Source organism: Phyllobates terribilis, unplaced genomic scaffold (assembly GCF_046119375.1).
Source record: "Phyllobates terribilis strain yellow unplaced genomic scaffold, ASM4611937v1 Scaffold_2__4_contigs__length_985480577, whole genome shotgun sequence".
Taxonomy (NCBI): Eukaryota; Metazoa; Chordata; class Amphibia; order Anura; family Dendrobatidae; genus Phyllobates; species Phyllobates terribilis.
Window position 1 is genome coordinate 217,103,856 of NW_027362762.1, and position 17,952 is coordinate 217,121,807.

A 17,952-nucleotide genomic window follows, 5' to 3' on the forward strand; every position below is an offset into this window, starting at 1 on the left:
CGCTGCCTTGGGGTAACCCTGGACTCTGATCTCTCGTTCAAACCACATATCTATGCCCTTTCCACTTCCTGCTGACTCCAACTCAAAAATATCTCCCGGATCCGTACATTCCTCAACCACAAATCTGCAAAAACACTAGTGTACACCCTCATCATCTCCCTCCTCGACTACTGCAACCTCCTGCTCTGTGGCCTCCCTTCCAACCCTCTTGCACCCCTCCAATCTATCCTAAACTCTGCTGCCCGACTAATCCACCTGTCCCCCCGCTATTCCCGGGCCGCTCCACTCTGTCAATCCCTTCACTGGCTCCCCATTGCCTAGAGACTCCAGTTCAAAACCTTAGCCATGGCATACAAAGCCATCCACAACCTGTCTCCTCCATATATCTGTGACCTAGTCTCCCGGTACACGCAACCTCCGATCCTCACAAGATCTCCTTCTTTACTCCCCTCTTATCTCCTCTTCCCACAATCGTATACAAGATTTCTCCCGTGCATCCCCCCTACTCTGGAACTCTCTACCCCAACACATCAGACTCTCGCCGACCGTGGAAACCTTCAAAAGGAACCTGAAGACCCACCTCTTCCGACAAGCGTACAGCCTGCAGTAACCCATACCGCTGCACGACCAGCTCTGCCCTCACCTACTGTATGCTCACCCATTCTTTGTAGACTGTGAGCCCTTGCGGGCAGGGTCCTCGCTCCTCCCTGTGCCAGTCGACGTCACGTTTTGTTCAAGATTATTGTAATTGTTCTTGTATGTATACCCCTTCTTCACATGTAAAGTGCCATGGAATAAATGGCGCTGGCGCCATGGAATAAATGGCGCTATAATGATAAATAATAATAATAAAAAAATAATAATTGGTCTAAAACTGGATGTCATAATTTGTGCTAAGTCTTGGCACACTCACAATAGAAAATATACAGAGCAGCACGGTGGCTCAGTGGTTAGCACCGTAGCCTTGCAGCGCTGGGGTCCTGGGTTCAAATCCCACCAAGGACAACATCTGCAATGAGTTTGTATGTTCTCCCCGTGTTTGCATGAGTTTCCTCCGGGTTCTCCGGTTTTCTTCCACACTTCAAAGACATACTGATAGGGAATGTAGATTGTGAGCCCCAATGGGGACAGCGATGATAATGTCTGTAAAGCGCTGTGGAATTAATGGCACTGTATAAGCGAGTAAAATTAATAAATAAACATGCGCCATTGTAGCTGTTTTGCCTAGATTGGACTTTACAGTTCATCAGTAGTTGTGTGTGCAGGGAAGTGAAGGTTTGGAGGGGGGAATGCTAGGTGTCATTGAATAAGCTAACAAGGGTTAATTTAGAAGAAACACATGTGCTAAATGCAGCCCTTTTAGCACCTCTAAGGAGCTAATGAATTTGAACATTGAAAGTGAGAAAATAATAAATCTGATTCACAAAAAAAGGTGTTAAAATGTGAATTAAAGAGCGCAATGAGATGTTAAAGGGCTCACATCAGGCCTCAGCACTGATTTTAGTGCAAGGTTGTCCACATATGGGACGGGGTCCTTTCTACTTGACCAGGCCGCTGAAGCTCTTATTGGGACCTTAGTGATGAGTCAAGACAGGTGTGAAAGCAAAGCCATTAAGGGGGAAAAAAAACTATGTGAAAGGACCACATATGCGCTGGTATCTACATAAAGGTAATCTGTCAGCAGGTTCTGTGCTATATAATATGAGAACAGAATAACAGGGCACAAAATCCTGATTCCAGCTATGTATCAATTACTGGGCTGCTTGGTGCAGTTTTGATAGAATCCTTGTTTGTCTGAGGTAGATGTAGAGCTAAGACTTCTGCTCAGTGTGTAATCTCACCCACCCCCCTGACTGACAGCTTCCTGTGTACACTGTGCATTGTCAGTAAGCTGCTACTCAATTGTGGGGGCGGGGTTACACAGATTAGCCTGACTGCTGATCCTGTGCGCTGTAGTCCTGCCTTGATAATCTATGCTGATAAAACACTGTTTGTATTAAAATTACAACACACAGCCTAATAAGTGACACATCCCTGGAATCAGGGTATTGTGCCCTATGTTATGCTATTCTCAGATTAAATGGCAAAAACTTGCTGACTCTTTAAAGAGTAACCATCATTGTAATTTTTAGTTCATAAATTAATATTACATGTGAAAATAATCAACTTGGTCATATATTTTATCAGAGAAACCTGCTTCTTTCTCCACCAGGATTGATCTGTATTTAGGGATATGAGATGGCAGTTGCTGCTGATAAAATTCTATGTAAAAGGGGAAGAGATGGTGGAGGAGCATGAGGCAGAGCTCCTCTCTCCTCCCCCTCCCATCTACATAGAATATTATCAGTAGTAACTCTCATATCTCATTAATGTAACAATCTGTCTTCTCTGAATACAGATTTCACATGTGAACTGAGAATTAATGATAAGTACATGCGGAGAATGAAGCTGATTTCTCTGATAACATGTTATGAAATTGCGCATTTTCATGTGCACTATTGATTTATGAAATAAAAGTTAAAATGACGGTTACCATTAAAGTTTTTCAGGGCGTATCAATAGGAGCCTTAAAAGGAATCTGTCATGTTGAAAATGATACCTGATCTGCAGGCAGGATGGAAGAGCTGGTCGGGTTATCTTTTATGTCTTAAAAGTGTCAGTAAAACTTGCATTTTATTCACTGAATTGAATTGAATTCACTGATGTATGTTAACAAATAAGTCCAGTGGATGGTCCTATTGACTGATTGACAATGAGTATGACTGTAAATACAGAAAAAACAGTCACGAGCCGGACCACCCACTGGCCTCATGGAGAAAAACACATGGGATTTCAAGGAATAAAATAGATCCTTATCCACAAACCTGTATATCATTCTGCTGTTCAGCACAACAGGTTCCCTTTAAATAATATGTGATGGGATTTTTTTTATATTCTTTACTTTTTTTTTTTTTCTACACTGGTTTATGTAAAATGTTATTGATTGCAGTCTCATGTACATAATGACCAGGATTATGTGATTCAGATAGCAAAAAGACTGACTGTCACTTCCTAGTCAGAAAACTGGTGTGTACAGGTGCTTTTATGTAGGATCCTGCTATAATTAAAACCGACACAAGCTGGAGGGTGGATTGCTCGGTCAGAGAGCCAATATACAAATAGCAAAAAACTGTCACTTCCAAATTAGAAAACTGGTGTGTACAGGTGCTTACTAAGAGTAGCCATCTCTATACATATAGTGCCTTGTGAAAGTATTTGCCCCCCTTGAACTTTTCTGGCTTCAAATATAAAGATATAAAATTCTAATTTTTTTGGGAAGAATCAACAACAAGTGGGACACAATCGTGAAGTGGAACGAAATTTATTGGATATTTTAAACTCTTTTAAAAAAATCAAAAATTAAAAAGTGGGGCGTGCAATATTATTCGGCCCCTTTACTTTCAGTGCAGCAAACTCACTCCAGAAGTTCAGTGAGGATCTCTGAATGATCCAATGTTGTCCTAAATGACTGGTAATGATAAATAGAATCCACCTGTGTGTAATAAAGTCTCCGTATAAATGCACCTGCTCTGTGATAGTCTCAGGGTTCTGTTTCAAGTGCAGAGAGCATCATGAAGACCAAGGAACACACCAGACAGGTCCGAGATACTGTTGTGGCGAAGTTTAAAGCCGGAATTGGATACAAAAAGATTTTCCAAGTTTTAAACATCTCAAGGAGCACTGTGCAAGCGATCATATTGAAATGGAAGGAGTATCAGACCACTGCAAGTCTACCAAGACCCGGCCGTCCCTCTAAACTTTCATCTCAAACAAGGAGAAGACTGATCAGAGATGCAGCCAAAAGGCCCATGATCACTCTGGATGAACTGCAGAGATCTACAGCTGAGGTGGGAGAGTCTATCTATAAGACAACAATCAGTCGTACGCTGCACAAATCTGGCTTTTATGGAAGAGTGGCAAGAAGAAAGCCATTTCTCAAAGATAACCATAAAAAGTCTCATTTGAAGTTTGCCACAAGCCACCTGGGAGACACACCAAACATGTGGAATAAGGTGCTCTGGTCAGATGAAACCAAAATCGAACTTTTTGGCCACAATGCAAAACGATATGTTTGGCGTAAAAGCAACACAGCTCATCACCCTCAAAACACTATCCCCACTGTCTAACATGGTGGTAGCAGCATCATGGTTTGTACCTGCTTTTCTTCAGCAGGGACAGGGAAGATGGTTAAAATTGATGGGAAGATGAACGGAGCCAAACACAGGACCATTTGATTTTGTAAGAAAACCTGTTGGAGTCTGCAAAAGACCTGAGACTGTGACAGAGATTTATCTTCCAACAAGACAATGATCCCAATCATAAAGCAAAATCTACAATGGAATGGTTCAAAAATAAACGTATCCAGGTGTTCGAATGGCCAAGTCAAAGTCCAGACCTGAATCCAATCGAGAATCTGTGGAAAGAGCTGAAAACTGCTGTTCACAAATGCTCTCCATCCAACCTCAATGAGCTCGAGCTGTTTTGCAAGGAAGAATGGGCAAGAATTTCAGCCTCTTGATGTGCAAAACTGATAGAGACATACCCCAAACGACTTGCACCTGTAATCACAGCAAAAGGCGGTGCTGCAAAGTATTAACTCAAGGGGGCCGAATAATATTGCACGCCCCACTTTTCAGTTTTTAATTTGTTAAAAGCGTTTAAAATATCCAATAAATTTTGTTCCACTTCACGATTGTGTCCCACTTGTTGATTCTTCCCAAAAAAAAATTAGAATTTTATATCTTTATGTTTGAAGCCAGAAATGTGGCAAAAGGTAGAAAAGTTCAAGGGGGGCCAAATACTTTCACAAGGCACTGTAACAGACAAATCAAGCAAAGTTACACTTTGCAGTGCTAAAGCATGTAAACATGAAATATATGACATTTTAATTTCATTACTTCTCGAAATAATAAGAGAAAAAGGAGATGCTTAGCTCATAATTTGGCCAATCCATGCATGCCCGGCAGCCAGCGACAAGGCGATCTCTGGTTTGCTGGGAACTTATCTAGTGTGAACACTCTCCTAGGCTCAAACCATCATTTATGGGCGGGTAGGATCCTGCTATGATTAAAACCGCCACAAGCTGGAGGGTGGAGTGCTCGGTCAGAGAGCCAATATACAAATAGCAAAAAACTGTCACTTCCAAATCAGAAAACTGGTGTGTACAGCTGTGAACTAAGAGTAGCCATCTCCCTATGTAACTAACAAATAAAGTAGGACTCTGTAGCGCTATAGCATGTAAACATGAAATATATGAAATTTGAACTGCATTACTGCCCAGATCAGTGCTGTGCCAGACCTACTCGCATACAAGCTTTTTAGTTGAAAAAGATGTTAGTTAAGATGCCAGTGGACTTTACAACTTGCTGCACACGCGGAACAGACCCCAGTGCCTGTCATCGTGTGACAGAGAGTGATGGTTGGTGTTATTGTGATTGTGGTGTTTTTGTTGCATTGGAAGTAATTTCCTATTGTTTGCTATGAAGGGAAATTGAAGGATGCCAACAGCTGTTGCCTGGGGATTGTATCTGACAAGTCACCCACTGCAGCAGCGTGCACCGTCTATACTTCCAACGCTCTGTGCAGAATCGTGACACCATTTGTCTCCAATGGTTTAGAAACAGAATTAGAATCAGAAGATGTAAGCTCAGTAGTCAACCAATTATGAAATTAAAGGGGCACTCTGAGTTTAGAGTTAGCATTGTGAGATTTCATTTAAAGGGAGTCTGGGTCAAAACTGCTGACAGCACTCTATAGGAGAGGTATAAACGGTGTTTTTTACATACCTTACTGTGCTGTTAAAGATCACAATGATTGCAGAAATGAAGTGTTATTCCAGCATGCTCCCATATGATCGGTGGGATTTTGAAAGCTTGGTTGGGGCACTTATATCCCTATTAGAGTGGAGCAGCAGTGCGCTTGCTTCACCAGAGCTTCATTGGTGTTGTCAAGCATCAGCTTTTTCCATCAGCCCTATAAAGAATTAGTGGAGCACCGATGGGGTGTTCGCACTACCAGTCGCTACAGGTCCCAGTGGCCAGACGCACATCAATCAATAAGTGATCACCTATCCTATGAAGAACCCTTTAAATGCACAGAGCTGAGAACACTTCAGTATTAGGGACCAACTATGGAGCACTTGTGGGAACAGTGCGCATCAGAGTATAACTAAGGCCTCATTAAGTTGTTTATATTTCTTACGTACGAGAAAAAAAGGACCGATTATATTGGTCAGACTCTGAGAGTTTGGTACGAGAGTCATCAGTTTTTATCGTACGTGAAGAAAAAACAAAAAGGATTCTACACTTTTTCCCTATGCAACAGTCCGTGAAAATCGGGCTGTACTTGGATGCCATCCAAGTGCTGTCCAATTTTTTTTCACAGACCTATATACTTACATTGCTGATTCTGATCCAGCACGTGGAACAAAATGAGACATGTTTCCGCGATTTTGCATGGACCACTTGATCCGCGGAAAATCACAGACGTGTGAATGGCAACATAGACTATTACTATCAGGTAAGAGTGGTATCTGAGAAAAACGCGATAGCACTTGTACGTGAAACATGGACATCTGAATGACGTCTTTATTTTCACATTTATTCTGCTAAAACAGTATATGATGAAACCCCACCGCATCTCTTTTTAAAGCAGATTCCCTTTAAAGATGATATAATAGTAAAGCCCCATAGACATTAGATGGAGATGGCTGCCGAACAAAGTTTAGACTGATCAATTGGCCGGCTTTCCCATCTACAGAAGCACAACTGGCCGAGCTCTCCTGTGTTCTCTGATCTGCCGGATTAATATTTCCCTTGACAATAAATTGTCTGGGGCTCCAATACACAGTAGAGTGTCGGCAAAACTTGTCTATTATCAGCGGGTTCATCTGACCTTAACCTAATGTGTATCGGGGGCTTTAGACCATTTTAAGGTTAGACTTTTTTCTTATCTTCAAGTGACTTTTTTTCAGTCCATCAACCACTTGCCTCAAAAAACACTGACAGCTGCAGATTTCAGCTCAAGTGATTGCCCCCCCAAGTAATTGATATGTCCTTCAACTAATGAGAGTGTCACTCAGAAAGTGGGACCCCAAGACCCCTTTCTGTGAGGGTATGTCCCGAGTGATCAGTGAAGCTAATGATCTGCAAAATAAAGTGACCGAAATCCAAGCAATACTGACCATCCAGTTGTTCTTTGGCTATTCCTGAAAATGTCGTTTTATGAGTGACCTTACACCTAGGTAATAATGGTGAAATGTAAATGATGGAGTGTGCGTTCCCCTCCTCTGCCTCGTACGCACTTGCCTGCTGTTAGTTTATGTTTTCCTCTGTTCTGGCATTCTGTTGTTTTATCTGAAACAAGACAGCAGCGATAACCAGCAGAGTTTTTCATCATAATGTCAGAGCTTTGTATTTTCTTCTTTTTTTTTTTTTTGCTTTTTTTTTCCCCTTTTGATGTAGAAGTTAAAGCCGAATAACATTGCACATGTTGCTGTTTGTTTTCTATTTGTTCCCAAGTAGAAATCTGTGACAATACTGTCATTATACATTATTTGTTAGCTCTGCCTTGTTGTTGCAAATATTTTACCTACAAAGTTTTCCTGTTGGTTCTTTATTTTAGAATGGAAAAGATCCAAAATACCAAAGTTACCTTCTACAGCCCCCTAAAGGTTGCTAGTGGTTGCCAACCCCCCCACCCCCAATGATTGGATTACTTTCATGTAAAATGTTCTTCATTTTCCATAGATTTGCCTCCACCTTCTACAAGAGAGCGGCCTCCAGGTTGTAAAACCGTATTTGTTGGAGGATTACCTGAAAATTCCACAGATGAAATTATTCAAGAGGTCTTTGAGCAATGTGGAGACATTACAGCAATTCGGAAAAGCAAGAAGAATTTCTGTCACATTCGATTTTCTGAGGAGTTCATGGTTGATAAAGCCATTTACTTATCTGGTACAGTACATTCTATTTCTGGCAACTTTCTTTAAGTTGTTTTTTTTCCCCACTCAAACTTTTACATTTTGTCCTTTGAATGACCTTGGCTTATTTCATGTATGCCTATGGCACTATCCTGTCGTTCTCTTGATCTATGCATTTAAAGGGGTTGTCTCCACCACTAAGGGTTAAAATTGCAAAGTGCTTGTAAAAAGAAAGAACTTTGTAATTAGAGACTTAATAAAAACACCCTCCATTACTGAGAATGGAGAGATTTTTAATTTCTTTGCTTAATGCTCATTTTCTGGGATACAGCCCACCTCTGTGATATCACAGCATAGCCGGCATGCATAATCCCTAAAAAATTGAATTCACAGAGCTTGTTAGCACTGATCAAAAGCTATCTGGATCACTGGAGCACATGATTCCGTTTTGGAGGGGCACAACCATATGGGTAGCCAAGTTACTTTAAGCCGTGCTGCGGAAGGTACGGCTGGGTGGGCAATAGTCAGGGAGACAGAGGCGTGGTAAGTGCTTTGACACTCCCGGAGCACTGAAGCCTCATTAGCATATAAATTAAAACAGTGATTTTTCAGTCAGGGAAAAATAGATTACATATGTGAAGGTGTGGATGACATTATCTTTCAGAGAGCAATATGACTAATTAGACAGTTTAAGGCGGTAAATTGTGTTGGTAGATTCCCTTTAAGGAGGAGAGCTAACCTGCACTGTGCAGTAGGAAGGGCAGACTTAGTGTCGGCATGCCGCCCCTCAGAGAAACTGCAGAGTAAATCCTGACTTGACATTATCATGTCTCCTCGTGGCAGATTTGGGCCAGTATGCCACCATTAGAAACAAAAAACAAGGTTTAAACAAAGCCTGAGGTTTCCCATTTTAATTCTGTATTCCTTCATACCACTCAAGTAAAAGGAGTTGTCTTCCCGTCAGCTGTTCTCCGTCAGTCTTAGTTGACATAGCTGCAGCAGTGGCATCACATCCACAGTATGGGACCGTTGCAGCCAATCACTGACGATCAGCACTGATGCCTGAGGTAGACGGAATGAGACCACTGGACCCGTTGACTGGCTGCAGTGGTCCTATGCTGTAGGAAGGCTGTCACTGCTACAGCCATATCAACCAATTCTTGGGGTGGGCAGCAGAAAGACAGCACCAGTGTGGTAGTGGGCTTGTAATCATGTTTTTTATATTAATACTTTTGAGTATTAATATTTAAAAGCAGAAAACCCCTTTAATATTTTTTGTCATTCTGTTTTGTTGTTATGAGGTGACCTATGTATCTAATCTGTCATTTTCAGTTAGATTTCATGTAATAAACTGACAGATATTGATTTGATGAGCAGCTGAAAAGTACAATGCTCCATATGTAATGGCCCTAAAAGTGGGTGTCCTTCTTGTGACTATACGATGTTTATCTGAAGTTATTCCTTCGTGTCCGCTCCAACATTTGATTCCAGATGTAGAGCTTTACAAAAGCAGTACCATTTAGTAACATGTTAGTATTTTAACAATTTGTATAATATGGTTTTATTAAAGGGACGCTGTTACCACAGAATGACTGCTCAAACCAAGTACAGGCGCTCGGTGCATCATGTCTTGACCAATCATTTATATACACCTTCACACCTACTTGTTTTCCATGTTTCGCCTCCCCTTCTATTTTGATTGTGGTAGACCGGCTCACTCGACAGCACATGGAGGTAGACATGGGAACACTGTCTCTTTAAATTCTTCCCAGATTTATTATACAGGCAGCATAAACTGTGGTGAAGTAAAAATAAACACGGCCTTTTGGCCAAAAACAGGAAAGCAAAGCAAAGTGGTAGCGGGGATCCGTCCGCTCAGAGTTTAGCAAACAACCGGTCAGCTTTTCCTTGTCAGGACACAAAGCGTTGGAGCTCCTCTCTCCAGCCCTACTGAACACTGAAAGATTCAAAACGCATGCTATTTATAGCCCAGGTCACACACTGGTGTGGAGATATGGTGAACAGCCTCCCACCCGCTCTACAGCTGTTCACATAAAAACCTAGCCCATTAAAAATGTCCAATTAACCCCTGGATACATATTGTGCTGGAGCAAACTTCTAGGTTTCACATCACTGAACTAATAGCCTCAGTGAAACATATCTCCCCTCCAGTACTTTGCCAATGACTTTGTCACATGATGTGCAGTTCTGGATTTATAGAACCAGAGAAGGATGGCGATAAAAGGAAAACAAGTAGCTGGGGAAGGTGTATATAAAAGTTTGGCCACACCAAGGGTGCCCCGAGCGCCTGTACTTTGATTGAACAGTCATTGTGTGCTGATAGACTCTCGTTAAGTTACTGAGGGTGTGACTGCTGCCTTCCATTACTTCACAATATGAGAGTATAGTAAGGGGCTATTAAATGATCTAAATGTTTGGTTGTTAATTCTGACTATCCCGATAATTTCAGAATTTGTGTCAGGGGCACAAGTATTTCTTTTAAGGAGCGGTCATAGCTTTGTTCCGTTTTCTAAACAATATGTAAGAATACATGCTTGGTTTGTGTTTCACTGTTATGGATACAAGGAACACTCCTGTGAATTAGAAGCATTGCCATATTATTCCCCCAGGAGCACCTTCTGAATGTATACATGTTATAATTAGCACACAAAAGATTAATACAATATATACTTGCTATTTCATAATATACATTTCATATATTTATTCACAACTTGCTCCTATCGATATAACTGGGACATTTTTCCCACTCTGAGAAGTAGGGCACCAACTGCAGAACACCAGCAGCCTGAGTTTTCCTTTGTCTGTTGAAATCCCTGTAAAAAGACACATATACTGTATAAATGTACCCACTATGTGAAGCTGAACATTCTGTGCATTGGGGATTCTGGAGAGATAACCATTTACTGAAGAAGTGTTTGTCCTACAGCTATCTAATGTTTATGGGTGCCTTTAACCCCTTAGTGCATGATGACATAACTGTATATCTGCTCCGGGGTCCTAGTGTGTGGAGCAAGCTCAATAGCTCAACCCAATCCACACATGGCAGATGCTGACTGTGTCACACAGCCGGCATCATCTTATTAAAGCAGCAACTGGAGCTAACTCAGATCGCTGCTGTTTACCCATTTAGATGCCACTGTCAATCACTGATGGCCCCAGTGGCATGATCAAGAGGCCCTGATGGGTTGCTGTGGCATGCCAGGAGCCTACTGAAGGCTCCCATGGCCGCCATCTTGGTACTCCTATGAAGCCCAGCGTCAGGCTGGGCTTGACAGGAGGTAATTTTTTATACTATATTTTGCAGGACACCAGTGTTACAGTGTATAGAAAAATCGATCAAGAGATAGCAGGTTCAAGTCTCCTATTGGGACTGAAAAATAAAATAATAAAATAAAGTTTTTAAAAATTTGCAAAAATACAAACCATGGATATCTGTGCCCTTCCAACTCACTCCTTTTTTTAACTTCTGCTGTAAAAGTCAAATCTATCATTATAAAAGTAATTGGCCCATATGGTAAATGCCATAAAGGAGAAAAAAATATTAAAACTCTTGAATTGCAATTTTTCGGTCACCGCACCTCTTGCAAAAAATATGCAATAAGCATGTGGCTAGGGCTCTTCTGTGTTGGTTGAGAACAATGAAAGCATCACAAAGTAATCCCTGAAGCCTCTTCATTTTCTGGGTTATTCGGGATCTCAGCGTTTGAACCCCTATTGATCATAAAGTGGTGGCATATCCTAGTTTTATGACATTACTTTATAAGATGGGAATATGAGATTCATGGCGATCACAACGCCTAAATACTCGGTCATACAAAGTACTCCTCTTACAGGGGCAACTGATGCATCTTGTGTGACCGCACAGGTTGGACATGCCTAAGGCTAGATTCACACCATGTGAGTGTTGCCATCTGAAAGAAACAGTTTTTTATATTAGGTGTCATCCTACTTGCATATATTTTCTTCCCATTCTTTTTTACTTTTCATTGAAGCAGATAAACGCTCTTCATCCAATCACTCTTAATAATGTATGAGTTAAAAACGAATTAAACTCAAGTGGAGCCATGAAGTACAAAGTCTTCAGTACATCATCCATTTCTCATAGATCCCCATAGACTTTAATAGCTGGCTCTGATTCTCCTCGTATGAGATGAGAATAGGACCTGCTCTGAGTCTTACTGGCCGGTTTTTAAACTCGAAGTTTTTATGGATCAATGAACCTCTATGAGTGAGGGTGCTGTCCGAGATCCTTCAGATTGCCGTATCTTCTTTCTAGCAATTATTGACTGTGCAAATATCATATAGAGAAAGTACAGCATGAGCGGGAAAGCTCAACTGCCTCCTGATGGCTCCAACTAATCTACAGTGCACACAAATGAGAGGAACAAAAAAACAGGTTTCTAGTATTAGGCACGCATGCTTCACTGGCCTCTAAAATTTTGATCATTGTAAATCATCAATAAAAGGGCAGATCTGTTACAAAAGAGAATGTGAGCTGGGCATACCTGGCATCATTTGCTGGATTAGTATAATGAAATGAAGCATTTTCATGGTGGCTTGTTTATAATATTTGCTGGATTTAAGACTGGCCACCCGTGGCGTTACTCACGGGCACCAATGCAAAATCTCCATCAGGGCCCCCAGCTATCATGGCTCTGTATTAGAATTGGTCTGCTAATATGGGCCAAAGTGACCATTTGAGCCCTTTAGGTTCCAAGACCCGCGTGCGACTGCAACCACTGCACCCATTACCGTTACGCCCCCACTGGCCCCCATAACTCTCTAGAAATTGTGATCACACTTACAGTGAAGTTAATTTGCTTTACAACAGGCAGACTCTATGTATTCTTGTGCCACGGGAAATAAAGATCATCGTTATGCATCTCTGATCTTCTTACAAGTAAGGCCCCGTCACACTTAGCGACGCTGCAACGATCCCGACAACGATACGACCTGTCAGGGATCGTTGCTGCGTCGCTATGTGGTCGCTGGTGAGCTGTCAAACAGGCAGGCTCACCAACGATCAGGGGAGCAGCGACATCGTGGAAAGAATCTTTCCACGATGTCCTGCTCCTGGTTACCAGCAGGCTGCTGAAGCAGGAGCAGGCTGGTAACCATGGTAAACATCGGGTTACTAGGGGCACACGCGCACCTAGTAACCCGTTGTTTACCATGGTTACCACTCTGCTACAGTGAGCGGGAGGTTACCGCTCACTTTAGCAGGCTGGTAACCATGATAAACATCGGGTTACTAGGGGCACACGCGCACCTAGTAACCCGATGTTTACCATGGTTACCACTCTGCTACAGTGAGCGGGAGGTTACCGCTCACTTTAGCAGACTCATAACCATGATAAACAACGGGTTACTAGGTGCGCATGTGCCCCTAGTAACCCGATGTTTATCATGGTTACCAGCCTGATCGCTGCTCCCGCTGGTCACACACAGCGATGTGTGCTGACCAGTGGGAGGGCAACGACCAAAAAATGGTCCAGGACACTTTGCAGCGATCAGCGACCTCACAGCAGGGGCCTGATCGCTGCAAAGTGTCACACATAGCGACATCGCTGGTGAGGTCGCTGTTGCGTCACCAAAACCGTGACACAGCAGCGATCTCGCTATGTGAGACGGGGGCTTTAGACTTAATCCTCAGCAAATTCTTGGAAGTACATCTACAATATTTGATTTTCTTGACTCGAATTACATTTTTAAGACCTCTCGTCACCTGTCCCTTATTTTTTTTTTCATGGAGCAAAGGAAAAACTAATGAACCCAAAGTTGTCATCATATTTGGTAAAGAACGTTGCAATCACTGTTGACATACAACTTTTTGATACAGTAATAAGTATACAAACCATGGGTGTCAGTGCTGAATTTTGTTCTTCAAGTGCCAAATAATAAACACATTTCTTGAATTAATGCGTAAAAATCCATGATCCTTGGAAGAAAGCCGAATAGTGTGGTTACCATGGAGACTCCATCAATGCAATTAGTAACCTATCAGCAAGTTGTACTGTTTCTGTAAGTGTTAGTGAGTATGTTTGTGTTATCAAACCATGTGCAGTCTCATCTGATCCACTTATCAAGCTTAAGCATACCAGTCTGCTAGTCCTGCCAGCTGCCATCACACTGTCATTAGGATGCCGAGAGGCTTGTCACTTGATTGAGCAGAGAATGTCTTGACAAATTTAAGGTTTGTTCCAAACCTATTGCTATTTTTTTTTTTAAAGCACACATTGTAGAGACAAATTTGTTGTGTCCTTTCTACCTCTCGGGTCATGTTCTCGGAGAAGGCATTTATTCCCTGTAGGACCTCACAGCTGTCTTTCTAGTTCTAGTAAGAAAATAACAGGTCTGGCAGTGAAGTGTAATATTTGTTTATGCTGTATCATTAAATATTGGAAAATCAGTTCTGATGGCCTCGCAGCAACATTTTGTCTTAACAGTATTTATACATGTGTAACTTCCTTTCCAAGCAGACCATTTATTATATCACTTCAATAAACCATAAGTGTCAGGTGGAAAGGTCAGCCGCTGCTGTAACAGCACAAATAAGAGCCGTAAAGATTCTGGCAGAGTAGTGCAGCACAGCAGAAAATGTGCAACCGCTTCTCTAAGAAGTTTGTGAATCTATAGTGAAAAAGATTTCTTGGTGTCTATAGAATACAAACAAAATGATATTTAGTTTAGCTCGTGAGTTCCAAATTTGAAACTTCATATTGCAGTTACCCTGCACTTTAAATATTGAGGAACAATATGTCCATGGCGGTGGGATGCAGATCTTGGCTTTAGCTACCGTAGTTGAGGAAGGATCCCAGGCATCTCAAGATTCTGTAAGCAGAATTCCAGTGCTCACCTGGTACTGTCAAGAATTATAATTTTTTTTTGTTATGACTCTGCGAATGCTGTGTTCTTTAAAAGGAAATATGATTAGAATTTATGTAAACATATCTGGAGGGCTGTGGGTCCCTCCAAAAAAATGCCTCTACACCATTGTAGGCAGCAGAATGTTCCCACAGCGTCTCCAGACTCTGTCACTGTCTCTGTCAGTGTGAACCTCTTCTCATCCGTGAAGAGCACAGGGCGCCAATGTGGAATCTGACAATCTTGGTTTTCTCTGTCAAATGCCAATCGCCCTGCACATGTACATTGCTGCTCACCATTATTGGCACCCCTTCATTTTTTTTTCCATAGACTGTACAGTATCTTCATAAATAAATTGTAATGTACCAAAGTTATATCCTCAGGATTTTTTAACTAGTGGTCCAAAGTAATACAACAATAAAACATTGTTTTTCTACTTCCATGTTGCAATTTCAAAGAAAAAAACGAATAAACAGCATGTGCAGCAATAAAGGCTCTCCTAATTAATATTTGGTTGCACACTCTTTGGCATTGATGACAGCCTCTAAACATTTCTTGTAGCCGTCTATAAACTTCTTGCACTTCTCAGCTGGAATTTTCTCCCACTCTTTCTTTGCATTTTGTTCAAGCTCTTGAATGTTTGCAGGTTCTTTTTCCCAATGGCAGATTTAAGTTCTCCCAAAGATTTTCAATGAAATTGAGGTCAGGATTCATTGCTGGCCATTTTAAAACAGTCCATTTTGTGTGTGCTTGGGTCATTCTCTAGCTGGAAGACCCATGATCTTCGACTCAAACCAAGTTTTTTTTACACTGGGGAGGACATTTCGCTCTAAAATATCTTGATAATTCTCTGATTTCATGATTCCTGTGATACGGTCAAGACCTCCAGTACCAGGCGCAGCAAAACAACCCCACAGCATTATGGATCCTCCACCATGTTTAACTCTTGGTAAGGTGTTCTTTTCCTTATAAGCTTCATTGCTCTGTCTATAAACAAACTGTTGTTTTGCATTCCCAAAAAGCTCTATTTTAGTCTCATCTGTTCTCAGAACATTTTCCCAGAAGGATTGTGGTTTGTCAAGGTACTCTTTGTCAAAGATCAGTTGTTCCTTTGTATGTCCTTTCTTCAGCAATGGTTCCTTCCTTGACCTTCTCCCATAAAACTCTGCATGGTTTAGTCTGCGGCAGAAAAACCATGATCCCAGACTGTTGGTCTTCAGGTCTTTAGATGTTTGACGTGGTGTTTTTTCCACCATTCGTAACAACCTTCGAAAACATCTCTTGTCAATTTTCCTCTTTTCCCCACGTCCAGGCAGGTTCTTAACGGTTCCATGCTTGGCACACTTCTTAATGACATTGCACACTGTTGAAACTGGGATACCAAGGTATTTTGAGATATCGTTATATCCTTTGGAAGTCTTGAGTTTGCTAACAATAGCAGTTCTGATGTCCTCAGACAGCTCTTTTGTCTTCTCTATTGTGACAAAGGAACAGGGCCTACCATGTGGCTTTTTAAAACACTGAAGTTATCATTCATTGGCTAATTCATGTCACATGGGCACTGACAATCACAGGAGAATCTCTTTTGTGATTTACCACAGGCGAGTCAAAATGTGTTTCCATACTACAGGAAGCTTTAGGTTTTTCTATCTTTCCCTCCCATTGTTTTTGGTTTTAAATTATTGTTTATCATTTGCTCTTTTGTATTTAACACGAGTGCTCTATATAAAAAAAACGGTTTCATTTGTTTTATTTTTTTCAGTAGATATTCCACATAATGTACTTAAACTTCATGGGTGCCAATAACGATGAGCAGGACTGTAGATAGTAATTAAAGGTGTTTCCACTATTCGGACAATCCCTTCTCAATCTGTATGTTTTCTTCTAGTAAAATAATAAAAGTTATACTCACCTCTGGTGCCGACACTGTTCTGGCGGTGTCGGCACTGGCTTTCCCTACGGTTGCATGATATTATTATGATCCCTGCTGCCAATCATCAGCCGCTTCATTCTCCCCACCTTCACACAAATCACATACAACTAGAAGAAGTGACAGCTGCTACTCTCTCTTGTTGTAGTTTTTGCTTTATTGCTAATGTTTAATACATGCTTTAATAATTTTTAAGGGAGCACTCTGGCTTTTTTTTTATTTAATTGTTCTGTCTGCTAAGAATTATTAATGTCTGTGTAGAGAGTGCATTAAAATGCTTACTTGTTGCCATCTTTTGCCATTTACAACATTACCTCCACTCCACGCACAAGCAGCTCTGTGAGCCTGCAAGTAACAAATGCTGCAACGTGATCCAGGAGAGGATCGGAGCAGCGCTGGAAACTGCAGAAGATGACAACAGGAAAGTATTTTAGTACACATTAATGACTCTTAACAGATGGAGCTATTAAAAAAATGCCGGAGTGCTCCTTTATAAACAAATGTTTTTATCTACAGAATTATTCATTATTTTGAGAAAGAAAGGACTGCACATCACCTTCAGAAAAATATAGAATTCCATATCTCTGCAGCCTTGCAGCGCTGGAGTCCTGGGTTCAAATTCCACCAAGGGCAACATCTTCAAGGAGTTTGTATGTTCTCCCTGTGTTTGTGTGGGTTTCCTCTGGGTTCTCCGGTTTCCTCCTAAACTCCAAAGACATACTGATAGGAAATCTAGATTGTGAGCCCCAATGGGGACAGTGCCCATAATGTCTGTAAAGTGCTGCGGAATATGATGGTGCTATATAAGTGTGTAAAATAAATAAATAGGAGGAGGTTGTATATGGAACTCAGAAATATCCAAAACCTGTAAAAGTCAAAAGCCACCAAAGCTAACAGTATACACTTTGTTCTGTATGCAGAGGCCCCTATTCATTACAGTATTTTCACCAGAAATCTGGCGTAAAACACTTTGATATGTTGTGTTTAAGTCAGTTTGGCCCAGCGCTTCCAAAATGGGCGGTACGGGGGCATATGACATAGCTGACTTGACTAGAGTAAGTTTTGTGGCAAGGCGCTCGGAGGCACACCTCTCTTAATGAATCCGGTGCCTCTGACTCACGCATGCCCTTCCATGAAGACTGGCATGAACTTGATGAATTGGAGCTCACGTGTTTAA

At 41.5% G+C, this 17,952-nt stretch overlaps 1 protein-coding gene across 2 annotated transcripts in view; it reads left to right on the top strand.

The window, feature by feature from the left end:
• The window catches only part of ENOX1 (ecto-NOX disulfide-thiol exchanger 1), a 691,503-nt gene that overhangs the window by 530,196 nt on the left and 143,355 nt on the right, over positions 1-17,952 (top strand). For both annotated transcript variants that reach the window (XM_073663900.1, XM_073663901.1), the window contains one exon: positions 7,788-7,994. In XM_073663900.1, the coding sequence (XP_073520001.1) occupies positions 7,788-7,994 (207 nt within the window). The remainder of the gene's footprint in view (positions 1-7,787; positions 7,995-17,952) is intronic.